At 38.3% G+C, this 12,706-nt stretch overlaps 1 protein-coding gene across 1 annotated transcript in view; it reads left to right on the top strand.

The window, feature by feature from the left end:
- The window catches only part of PRKN (parkin RBR E3 ubiquitin protein ligase), a 679,301-nt gene that overhangs the window by 116,690 nt on the left and 549,905 nt on the right, over positions 1 to 12,706 (top strand). Inside the window, 1 exon segment of the mRNA XM_058020484.1 lies at positions 8,861 to 9,024. Within this exon segment, the coding sequence (XP_057876467.1) occupies positions 8,861 to 9,024 (164 nt within the window).

Genomic DNA, 12,706 nt, shown 5'->3' with positions numbered 1-12,706 from the left:
GTACGCATTCCTATGACACAATTGTAAATTTCTTTGGCTACCAATCATTTTGCAGTTCTCTTTTGATTTAAGGGGTTAACCTGCCAGCTAAGATAGTTTTACAAAAGCTAGTGTAATTACTTATGATCTTTAACTCGTCTTTACATTACATCCTTAACAGATGTAATTTTGCCTGAAGAATTTAACTGGAACCCATCCGGGTAGACTCCAAGTTGCTGCAGAAATGGTGTGGCTGAGGTAGAGACTGTAACCCCAGAGGCCCTGGGCAGAGTGTGGAGCCTCTGGGGAAGCCAGGCAGGAACAGTCAGGGCTGGTGGTGTCCCCAGTGGCCTGCCTGGTAGTGTCTCTTGAGGCTGCTCTGCCACTGACCTGGCTTTACTTGTGAGAAGGAGGTCTTGGGAGAGAAAAACGGTGGCCATGGTTTGAAAGGAGTAGGGTGAAGTTAGCATTTAAAGGTGAAGGGCAGGGATTGGGCTGTGCCAGAACACAAAAGCTGATTTTCCTGCAAGTCAAGAACTTTTTATCAGTAAACTGGTAAAATGGAGGTACTTTAGAAAAAAAGAGGTGGCAGAATGTAGCCTTAATTTTAAGTTTTCATTAAAGAAAATAAATTTTATTTGCCTATCGTGCTTTTTAAAACAAATTAGGATGTGATTGTAGTGATACTGGGATCCCCTCCAATGGGATGAGTAAAAGCAAAGAAATGTGGACATTGAAAAGCTGACATTGGATCTGCAAACACCAAGGCAAGAAGCCCTGTTAGTTTTCTGTTCTCCAGAGCAGCCAGCCTCTTCCTCTCCCTTCAAGCAATGCATTTGGCTGTACAGCATCCAGCCATGTAGTGGTTGTACAGCCCACTGTCCTGCACTTAACAGGGCTGTAACAATGGTTATTCCCTGGAGTTTTGACTTGGTGTCACTTTCCTAGTTCTTGCAAAAGTTAAAGTGAAGCAAAAAGTTTCCATGTTAACACCTGGGTATGTAGATATGTTTTCTCTGGGAATTTTGTTTTTTGTTATGTGTGGGGCAGGTGTTTTTCTACATAGCTACTCTGATGACATAGATGCCATTTTAATCCACATTATAATGTGGATTTTATCAATTTTTATACTTGTTTTGTTCTATACTGAGCATCTACCATACTTCATGAGGTGAGAAATCTCCGTCCTTAGTCAAGTGCGACAGCCGCCAAATTTATCATACATTTGTTTGCCTGGAACTTCAGCTGTCCATCAAGTTTTCTGGTATTTAGATGCATGTAGATGCTTCAAGAAAATTATATTAAATTTCATGTGGAACTGCAAATAAGTGTAACTGTTAAAATGATGGAATCTCCCTATTGAAGTCTTCACCTTGATTGTTCCTTTTACGGCTTAAATCTGTTGCAGTATGTCCTACTTCAGATTTTCTGACCCTCTTACAAATTTCATTGAACTCATGCTGTCTTTGCAAAAATACTGACCCATTCTTTCACAGGACAGGAGTAATTTAAAAGCTGCAAGAGTATACATTTTATTTTTAAGTTTAGTACTTCCTATTAATACAGAAAGCTGTAGCATATGGCTTGAAATATGTGGAATTGAAAGACTCTTATCCATATCCAAGCACATTAAAGAACTGTATGCATCTATTTAAAATGAAACATGAATTTAGGTTGATTCTGTATCAAGGAAGTTCATGGCAGCTTGGTGCTGACATAAGCAGCCAGTAAATCAGGGCGAAAATAGCTAGCAAAATAGCATTTTTAAAGAGACTTATAAAGGAAATGCCAACATAATTGTAGAGTTGAGTTAGCTAGCTGTGAATTCCTCCAGTTAAAAGAGAATACTAAAACTGAGTGAATTAATCACAGGAAATAATTTACTGGACAAATTTAGCATGTGTTGGATTAAAAGGCATACTTTCTAGAACAAAATTAGGTTACGGTGAGAATTGCTGAGTTTAAACATTGCTTCACTGCAATAGAAGAAAGCAACTGCATGTGCACGCATAGCTCTGGAGGAAAAAAAGAGACTGGTGCTGAGCTCTTGTCTTTTTTATTTGCGTCTGTTCTTGGTTTGGGTTACTTGCTAGCGTGAGGAGTCAGGAGGAAACTGTTAACCTGCCTGCTTGTTACTCAGTATTACATTTTATTGGAGTATGTGTATGGAAATACAAACCCAGGACATCTGCAGAAGACTGCTCTTCAGAGGAGACGTTTGGTTAAACCCCTGGAAAAAAAACGAAAAAATCTAGCTGTAAATGTGTTATTGTCTCCAGCAGCAACTGTAAGCAGATGCTTCTGAAGAAAGACCACAGGGCAGGCATAGATGATATTTCTCTATTTCTCCCTGATGTCCTTCCAACTATTTTTAACTCCAAATGACAGGAGCTTTAAAATGTATTTTCCTAAAAATGGGGGGGAAGCGGGGTGGGAAATTGTGTGCTGGCATCTGTTATTTTACTTTCCTTGTAGTTATAAGTTCCTCTTTGCCTCAGCATATGACTGAAAGGTGTTGCTTTTCTGAGCTCAAAACGTACATATGAGCTATTTATTACATACTTGTGGATATTATTCTTTTGTTTCTAGTATAGAGATTCCTGAGCTGCCTGAAACTGCCCATTTCTTTTCTCCCCTTGAGCCAAATTCATACCTTGTGCATCTACCACTTCTCTGGCAGAGTTTTCCAGAAGGGCTGCTGCTACTACTGTGGGCAAACATAGTGCTTTTGCCTCTTTTGAACATAGTTCATATAAATTGGTTATGATGTGCCCTAAATCTTGTGATGGAGGTGAATCTCCTGTCCCTATTCACCCTTTCTGTGCTGCTTATGACTTTGTAGAAAACTGTCATCTGGTACATATTTAGAATTTATGAATAATAATGTCTTGCTTTCCCAAAACAGTAGTTTGAATAAAACCCACTTGTTATTTTTATTTTAAAAGTAAATAAAACCATCAGTAATATCAATCTTATCATATGAGTTTAAGATCAAGGAACATTTTTTTATGATATTCATTTGGTGTTAGCCAGCAGTAAAGATGCTTTCCTGAGAGTCTATTCCTTTCACCAAGGGTGAAGTTTTATAGATGTTGTTTATTTTACATTACTACATCGCTCTGTGTGACTACATCATAAAATCATTCGTTAGGTGAAGGTAATTTACAAATGATCAGAAGCAACCAAATTACTCCAGCTTAATGAGTTGCCACTTATTGCCTGTGTAGGCTCTTTTTCTGCTGCGGCTGTGAAGTTGGCTTACATTAATGTGCATTAATTTTATTTCACAAATGCAGTGATGGAGGAGACCTAATCCTTCCAGTTATCATGGCTCAGCAGTGAGTGGGAACACATTAAGTCAGGGTTAACTTCATTGCATATGCTTGTCACTGTGGACCTGGTGCAAAACACACAGCAAGGCGTTTTTCCAGGAAAATGTCATAGCAGTGCATCAATAGCTGCAATGGCAACCCACTCATCTTGAGGTAGTGTTCAAGCTGTTGATTTTTAGCCATACAGACTGAAATGTATGAAATCCTTTATTTCTGAGACACTATCTCTCTCCTTGTGTAGACAGCAGAGGTTCTGTAGTTGGATTTCCTTCTAGGGGAATTTCCTTCTGAGGGACTTTTTGGCAGAATGTTCAGTGCAAGGACATCAAGACTTGGGCTCCTGCTATCTCAACTTGGCTCCAAATTGTTGGTATTTGGCAACTTTTTGATGAAAAGATTTTTTGAGAGTTTTCTTGGACACTGCTAAAGATATTTTTGCTAATTGATCAAAGGGCTACATGAAGTGCTATGGGACTGGTTATTCCAATGACTATGAGATTTTATCACATACTTATGTCAAGGAAAAAGCTGGGCAAGCCAGCTGGCCGGAGCTCTGTGTCAGTGACTGCCTCCAAAGTGGGACCTGACGTAGTGGAAGTACAAACTAACGTGGAGGTGACTGAACTGTTGACAGCGAAGGGAGACGACCCATCCTTGTTGATCAGCAGCGAACTCCCTTTTATTGATCCAAAATGCAGGTTTTTATAACCGTGTTAATTAGGCTCATGCGTATTGCAAACCTGAGCTCACCATAGGTCACAGATTACACATTAACCCCTCCTTTTGTTTTCAATACCTGTGGTTTGTTATTGAATCCAAGATTTATTTTCTCACCCTGTTATGAAAGTTCTCAAGGCCTCCATGTTATTGAAGACAGACTTGAGAACTTAGCTGTTTACAGAAACAGGCTGTGAGAATTTGCTCCTCACAGCTGCCTTTTAAGCCATTTCTGAGCAAAATTCTCCAACACTGAACCACCCTGCTCTCCAATGGTCTTGGGAACTAAAGGTGTTAGGAAGGTCTCCCTTTCCAGTGCAGAGCCTAAATGCACAGATACGTGAAGAAAAGGACCACATCACTTCCAGGCTGCTTAAGTTGCTGTGGAAAGTCCAAGTTCCAAGAATTTTGCACAAAGTTGTTTAACCATTGAATTGGACCTTCATTAGCATGTACAAACTGATTGTGTAATACAAGCCTGACACAACTCTGATTTATTCCTTTTCAATCCTGACCTCAGTCTTCAGTGTATCTTCAACCCATATTTTTCTATTTTTTGTTTCTCTTTAGTCTTTTGCTTTACTTCTTACCCTTTTTGCAGTTCCCCTAGCACCAGGAAATAACAATAAAAAGTTGTGGAATAAGATTTAGTGCCATCCCATTATCTTATGCTCTGCTGCTAATTTCTGAGACTGCATAAATCCTACAGTTTCATTTCTACAATTTAGGTTGTACAAATTCCAGGCAGCAGCTGATATTGACTGGGGTTTATAAAGTATCCATGAATGTATCTAATACTAATTGAGTCTAAAGATTAAAAGACTAGAACAATATCTTGTATGATTGAAGATGCAGAAGCCCCAGGGATGCGAAAAGTATGTTATGTTATATAGGTTTTTATTTTATTCACTGAAATAAAATAGCTACTTGGAACAGCTGTCTTCATCCTGTGCCTCGAGAGGTGATACACAGTTGTGTGGTAATAGAGGGAATTCCAGAACATTCCTGCCCTACTTTATCTGGAGGCAAGGATTTTGTCTCAGTTCCTACCTTCTCTTGTTTTGCTTATCCTTTCTGAGAATTTTTCTGGTTGAGATCTGTACTAAGCTGGTTAGCTATACTGGATAAATTATTAATCACAGTTTATAAGAAATTTTATACTGAAAAGGAAGGGATAATACTTTCAAGTGTGAAGTAGTCTAGATGTAGGTTTTTGAGCCAAGAAGAGTTGTGTTCTCAAGTCATGTGCTGAGGCAATGAGGATCTGATCACCACAAACAGATATTGTCACAAGATTTTTTTTTTCCCCCTCTAGTCTTAGGAAAATAACATGTCAAAGTTCTTCTCACCTGACCTCAGTAGAGAAAGGGCTTTTAACAATAAAAAAAAAGTTTCCCATGCTTTACACTGTCTTTAGGTTAAACTTTTGTGACATTTTTTTTTTTGTCCATGGGAAGAATGGGAATTAGAACTTATTAAGATCTTAAATTTTAAATATGTGCATTCTTTTGCCACAAATGATGCATTTATATTTTAGCATTTCTTTTGTACTGCAAAGCAAGATTGTGCGATTCACTACTCAAGGAAGAAAAAGATTTGGTTATTTTCTGTCAAAACTAAAAAGGAAATTTGTGTTGTGGAAGCAGCAATGTAAAGCTGTCTACAACTTCCTTTCATTCTTGCCACAATTCCTTCTGTTGCTTTGCTTCTCTGTATCAAGACTGTGCCTTCACAGGTTGTTCGCAGACAAGGCCTAAGCTTCTCCAATATTTTACATTTGTCTTCTCTGTTAACAACTGGAAAACCTGTTGGATTAATAACAATGGGGATTACAGCTTCGGAATAATTGATATGAATTGCCAAGGAAGACAGACTGCTGAATCCCAGGACTCTGGAATGTGCCCTGTTGACATTGCAGCAGGGCTCCCTGCCCCCAAGGTTTCTTCTAGCCTTCACTGAAATTCTGCAACTCCCCTACACACCTACCACATGTACTTGTGTCTGAGTAACTCTGTTTATTTCTTTTGGATTTCTGCCAGCAGTTTAGGCCTCAGGTAAATTCTCTTATCTTCTGTTAAGTCAATATTTATTTAAATTCCAGTGGACAAACTTTATATTCTAAGTCTTTTCAACACCTGTATTGTTTAGAAGAGGTCTGTAGTGTCTGCACAACTTCACCTGTGATCTCTCGAATAATGTGTGTTGTTGAGAATATCAACTTGGTACTGGTTATTTGTTTATTGAGGTAAAATGTCAAAAAGAAAATAAGTTTATTTTTCCTAAAAAGACAGCTTGAAATATTATATTAATGAAATTCTGGATTTATTCCACAGACTGAAGGTTTGTATTCATTCTTTTTATGCTCTGTGCAAGTGAGCAAAGATCTCTCATGTTCTTTTGCATTAAAAAGAGTTGTTGGATAGCAGACTATATAATAGAATGGAAGTGCTTAAGGGCAAAATATTTGTGGGTTGAAAGATTTTTCCAACAAGCAAATTTGGCATTTTAGTCTTTCTTTCCAGGTTAGCTCTTCAGATTTCTGTGCTGTGAAGTGAAAAATGATGCACTCACACTAATTTCCCATGTTTGCTTGTGGTAGGAATTGTGAGACTAAATTTCCGATACCTCCTCAGAAGGAGGAGTTACCTGTTGTAACTAAATAAAAATAAGTTTATTTGAGAGAAGGATTTGCAATTCATGATGTCAAACTTCACTTACACTTCCAGTAAGTGTGTTTAGTTTATACTGCCTTTAAATACATAAATACCACTATGCAATTATTTTAAATTGTGCTGTTTTTATAATTCTTTCATCAAGCACTTTCCTTTTACCAACACATTTGAATTCATTTGAATTATAGTCACTGTATCTGCTGACTCTTTTTTTTTTTTCATTTCCAAAACCAATGGCTTTGGCTTTTGGAAAACTCAAGAGAAAGAGGTTTATATATTTGTTAGGAAGAGCTCTTTAGAAATATACATATGCATTTTATGTGTGTATGTGAGCATATCTATATAAAGATCTTAAAATGTTTAGACATATATATAGTCACAGTGTTGCATATTAAGGAAGTGTAATCCCCATTGATTTAACTATATATTTCACTATTGGCATGGATAATTTTATTTGCAGTTGAGCAGTGTGTGTTCCTGGAAAGATGAGAAATGTTCAATTGCCATTGGGTGTAACTCCTGTTTGTCATATACACATCCTCCTTTGGTCTCTAAGCCCTAATAAAAATAAAATTGAAATTCCACTGATTCTTCTGAACAGTCTGAGTATACAACATGCACAGTTACCTCCAGAACACTCTTTAATAGAAATCAAACCCCATAACGAGATGTACTGCAGGAAGCTGCATAACACACTGAAGGGCACTGACCTAACACTGTTTTTTGAAATCTTACCCTGAATTTTAGTACATTAAGAGGGTACTTTCAAGTGCAAAACTTAAAATGTTGCATATAGCTTTATTGGAATATGGCCTTACCCCTTAAAGCCAGATCTGAATTGAAGATGTGACATTGCAAATACTTACAATGTTGGTGACTGAGAAAAACAATGGTAGCAATCTGAGCCATATTCAAATGTTCTTAAAGGATCTGACACCTTTGGAGCTGTCTGGTAGACTGTTCATTGGAAAAATAAAAAATTAATACTCCTATTTTTAGTTTTACAAAAAGTTATTTCTTTAAACTCTATAAGTACTTTTGAGCTTATGCTTCTGTCAGTCAACAAAAATGCGAAGGAGTAACATCTTCAGCTAGAGCATGGTCGTGGGAATAGGAAATAAATCTTTAAAAAGACTGGTTGTTGCAATCAATACCCAGGTAGTTTAGGTGGCAGGTATAATTGACATAAATGATTTTTTGTTTTATATTGAGTTTTGTTAATTCCTTTGCTTCCTGCCTGTGAAGGTATTGGTCGAAGCAGTCCGCTGGGAGCGTGTCTACTGTACATACAACCTCCGTGACTGATATGGATGCAATGGGGTTTTTTTCTTGTTTCATAGATCTTGCAGTCCCTCCCCTGACCAAGGGCTCAACAAGCACATTCAGGCTTCTTATGAAAAACAGCTCTGCCAGCTGAATGGCAGGAAGCTTATGAGCTTGTTTCCCAGGCTTCTCTGGGTGTATAAACCAGTTGCTGCAGCTCTAAAAATGATATGACTGGTGCAGTAGTGATTTCCTGCACTGAAGGTGGATGCTGACAGGAGTTATGTACTGCAGATATTTTAGTGAACTCTGAAATGACTGTGCTGTAATACAACACTCCCAGATAGAGAATTCTGTGGTTCTGATTTCTACTAGCGTGTGATTTCCTCTCCATCATAATCTTCTGTAGAATTGTATTGGTGGGAAACCAGTCTGTATGACTGCACTTTACCTTGTAACAAAGAATTGTTTTTCCTTGTTTAATTTAATATATTTTGGCTCCAGAGCATACCTCAGTTTCCTGCATTTATTTATGTGTTGGGGAAGTGCACGAGGGGCACAGAAAATGCGTGTGCCCTGTGCCTGTGAAGGTTAGGACTGAACTTAAAATCTGTTTTGCCAGGCAGCAACTACTTGGACAGCTGCCTAGCTGGGTTTCTTTTGGTTCTAAATGCTCTATGTCATTTCTAATGCTGCCAAGGGGAAGCACATGTGTTTTATGTATTGGTCACTAACTGTTCCGTGAGGGGGTTAAAAATACCACGCTGGAGTATTAATAGTTTTTCTCTGAAAATAGTAAATCCTTCCTGTAATTGTAGAGTAAGCCTCTTGCTGTCATTCTAGTATAAACATGTCATGAGAAATCCTCTCTTAAAAACATCTTTTGCTCTTGTTCAGTGTTTGTCAGGTTCAACTCCAGCCATGGCTTCCCCGTGGAGGTTGGTTCAGATTCCAGCATCCTCCAGCTGAAGGAGGCAGTTGCCCAGCGACAGGGAGTTCCAGCTGACCAGCTGCGGGTGATTTTTGCAGGGAGGGAGCTCAGCAATGACTTGACACTGCAGGTAAGAATCCCTCGGTAGCTTCTCGCCTGGACTGCTGCCAGCTACACTGCCTCTGCCTCTAATGCTGCCAATCTGATGTTCATGCCTGAGATCTAATAAAATAAATAGTGCCTGGGGATTCCTTGAACTTTACTCCACACTGCTTCATTAATTCTGACCTTCTTAATTATGCATTAAAACAGCAAGCAGGAAGGGTAGGGAAAGAGAGAGAATATGAGAGAGAGAGCACAAGAGAGAGCTGTGCCTGGTGAATAAATGTTTACTGACTACAGAAGCAAGCCATGTGCAATTTCTGTATCTGTTCAATTTCTATCTTACTTATTCCATTTGAATCTTAATGAAGAAGGATGTGAATAAATTGCTCTAAATCAGGCTGCACAGTCATCACATTTTATAGGATTTGTAACCCAATTGTGACCCCTGGAGGATAGCTACACGGCTGCTGCTGCGCCGTGTGCTGCTATGCCTGCACAGGTGTGTGATGCTGGAGGGGTGGTTCCAGATCAGGAAGCCCACAAAAGTGTTCTCCAGACCACTGAACTCATAAATGTGTGAAGCTAAAAGAGGAGCAGGGAGCACGGAAGAGCGGCTATAAGTAGGTATCTGAATTTCAGCTCCTGAAGGTTAGCGACCCGTTCTCTTCAAAAATGCTTCTTTCTGTTCATCTGTAGTGAGCACTACGAAGCACTGAAAGATAGGTTCAAGTTGCTCTTTGCTACTGCTACCAGTGCAGTTGCAATTGCTTTATAAATAATTTTGTTTACCCTGGGTGTGCATTTGGCAGTTCATACTACAATAGCCAGGGTTTAGCATAAGATCACATATTTAAGACAATTGGGAAACTTGGGGAAACCTAACTGCCCTTTCAGCATAGTGCAAATACTGATTTAATCAAATTGCCATCCTTCTACAGTGGTATCAAAGAGCTGCAGATACAACCTGCAGTAATGCAGATGATTGCATAAAAGATCCCTCACATGCAGAAATATTCAGATTAATTTGTATTCATGTTTCAGACATATTGTTGTACTCAGAATGGCTGCTAAGTCTGAGTACAGAAAGTCACTATGGTATTGATGACCTATCACTGTTTCTCCTTGGGTATGGTATTTGTTGCTTTGCAAAGGGCTTTAGGGAATTCCAGCACACAAAGGAAGATATAGAAATGTGAATTGCTGCCAGTCTCCAGTGCATCAGCTGTGAATAGTGTTGATGCATACCTGCAGTGTGCTCCACCTACATGTGAAAACATATATATAAAAGTGTAAGAATGAAAAAAGTCATGTGAATTGTAGAAGCTGTCAGTTGCCAGTTGCTAGATTGGAGTGTCTGTGTTGCTCTGTGAGAAGCTTCTGAACCACTTTGCTTTTCCTGGCAAGCTGCAGGTGTTGGTATTACTGCCATTTTGTGACAGCATGAAACACAGATTTTCAGCCCAGTTTGACACTTGCAACCAAGTTTGTTGTTGGCTACAGCATATAGTCTGTTGCCAGGGTAAATTAAAAATGGTGTTCCGGATATATAGACTTCCTGATCATGTAATTTTTTTGCTTTGTCATAATTATCATGTCCAGTCAAGACTTCCTATTATTTAGTAAACTGGATCTAGATTCATTGCTTAGACTCTTGGTTTCTAAATCAGATAGGAAATTCAAAAGCTGTTTCAGATGGTACAATTTATACTTCTGTGTCTAGGTGTCTTAAATATTGCACTGAATGATATCATCAGCATGTATCAACTTCACTTTTATTCTAGATATTTGAATGATTCTACTTTGCTGCTGTGTGTTTTTTTTTTCTTTAATTGTGTATATTTATTTATCTTGGAAACTTGTCAACACAAGAAGAAGAATTGAATATTTGAGGTGTTTGGGTTCCTGTGGTAAGCTGTCTGGGTTTTTTGCAGAAGCTAATAAAAACTTGCATGCTAGTGAAATACTAACTGCTGGCATTTATGTTGCATCTGTAGTTTCAGAATTAACATCAAATATGAGCAAAATAACTAACTGTAGTTTTCTAGATCTGTGGATTTGGATGCAAAATAAGAAAAATTCTGCTCAGCTGATGCTTTACATTATTTCCATTTACAATAGCTTAGAATTTTTGGTAAAATAATTTTGTCCTTCTGTTTTTTGTAAATTACTTTTGAACTTATTTGCCCAAGGTATTGTGGAAGAATCTAGAGGTCAGGAAAAAGAACTGATGGTATTGCAGAAAATGAGATTATAGAGGACATGTGAAAAGCTGCAGTAATTGCAGGAGTATGGGGTAGGGATATAGGAAATACTCCAGGACAGCAAACTTTACTGGTTTCACAGCTCACAGTACAACTAGATTTGGCTTGACAGCTACCTTAGAATCTCAGGCAGCTGATACAAAACATAACTGAGAATGTGAAAGTTGTGTTTGTTTTCCTGTTTGGAGAGAAGAAAAATCATTCATCATAGCTGAGACTTGTAAAAAATAAATGAAGCTGAAATATACAAATGTTAAAGAGAAATTATTATTAGAAATCAGGTGCCAAATCAAGATCTTAAATAAGTAATATCAACAACAGCAGTAAAAATTTGTAGGAGGGATAAAAGTGAAATATGTGTGGAGGCATTTAATTTGGTACCACAGATATGTGTTTTTCCCTTGAAAAAAGAAAAGAAGATGAGGCTCTGATTCCACTGTACACAGGGGAGATCAGTACCTGAGCTAGTGACGAAGGGACAAGTAGTGAAATTAGAGCCATGGTAAGCAAAGATTGGTAATGACTGGATGAAGAATGAGATCTGTAAATTTGAATCTCATAAGAAGGAATTAGAGCAATAAGCTGATTCCTAAAAGCCTAGCAAACAGTGTCACTTAAGTGTGCTAAACATTCCAAAGAATGATGAAGAGCTCCCTGCTGATGACAGTTCCCTTTGGAATGAGAAGTAATTAATTAATATAGACCCAAAAATATTCTTTCAGAAGATTATCATGGGTATGGGAGAAAAGTGGAAAGATCTTCCTGTAGCAATCCTAGGATGGAAAGAAGAACCATGACAGGGTCACCAATGGAATAAACATGAGGTAGCTGCATATCAGGGACCTTGAAGTGTTCTAACAGGAGGCGACTGCTTATAGTGTTGTCATTGCCCCAGAGAATGGCAAAATTAGTTAACAAAGCTTCTGGCAGTAAGGTCTGTAGTATGTATTGATAAACAATTCTGCTCAGTATAAGCAATTTAAAAGTTACTACTGATAATAGCAGTAGTATTGTACTAGTACAGACTTCCCCTTTCTTAGAGAGCTCAGAGTGCCCTTGTGTGATGGAGTTCTTTGCTAACAGCTTGCAGGAGAGATTCCCTTCCTTGCAGACCTGATAGTGTAAATGAATAAAGCAGACAAATGATGTGATGGGAATCAGTAGCTTAGCTTGTCCTCAATCAGGAGGAAAACAGAGATAGAATTAAGTTTTGTTTCCCAATTCTGTACCATTTTTTTTTGACAGTGTTTCCTCTATAAAGTAAAGCTAGAAAATACTGTTTTTTGGAACAGAAAAAGACTAAGCCTGTGTTAAGTACAGGAATTGTTAGTTTTGTGCTAACAACTGTGCTCCCCTGAGACAGCTTCTGAGTCAGTGTTAGCTTGACTGCAGCATAGGCTTGAGACTTGGAGCATAATTTGGGTTTGACTGCATCCATCCATATAG

Source organism: Melospiza georgiana, chromosome 3, assembly GCF_028018845.1.
Source record: "Melospiza georgiana isolate bMelGeo1 chromosome 3, bMelGeo1.pri, whole genome shotgun sequence".
NCBI lineage: Eukaryota > Metazoa > Chordata > Aves > Passeriformes > Passerellidae > Melospiza > Melospiza georgiana.
Note: the sequence above shows the minus strand (reverse complement) of the source record. Positions and strands in the feature narration are given on the sequence as shown.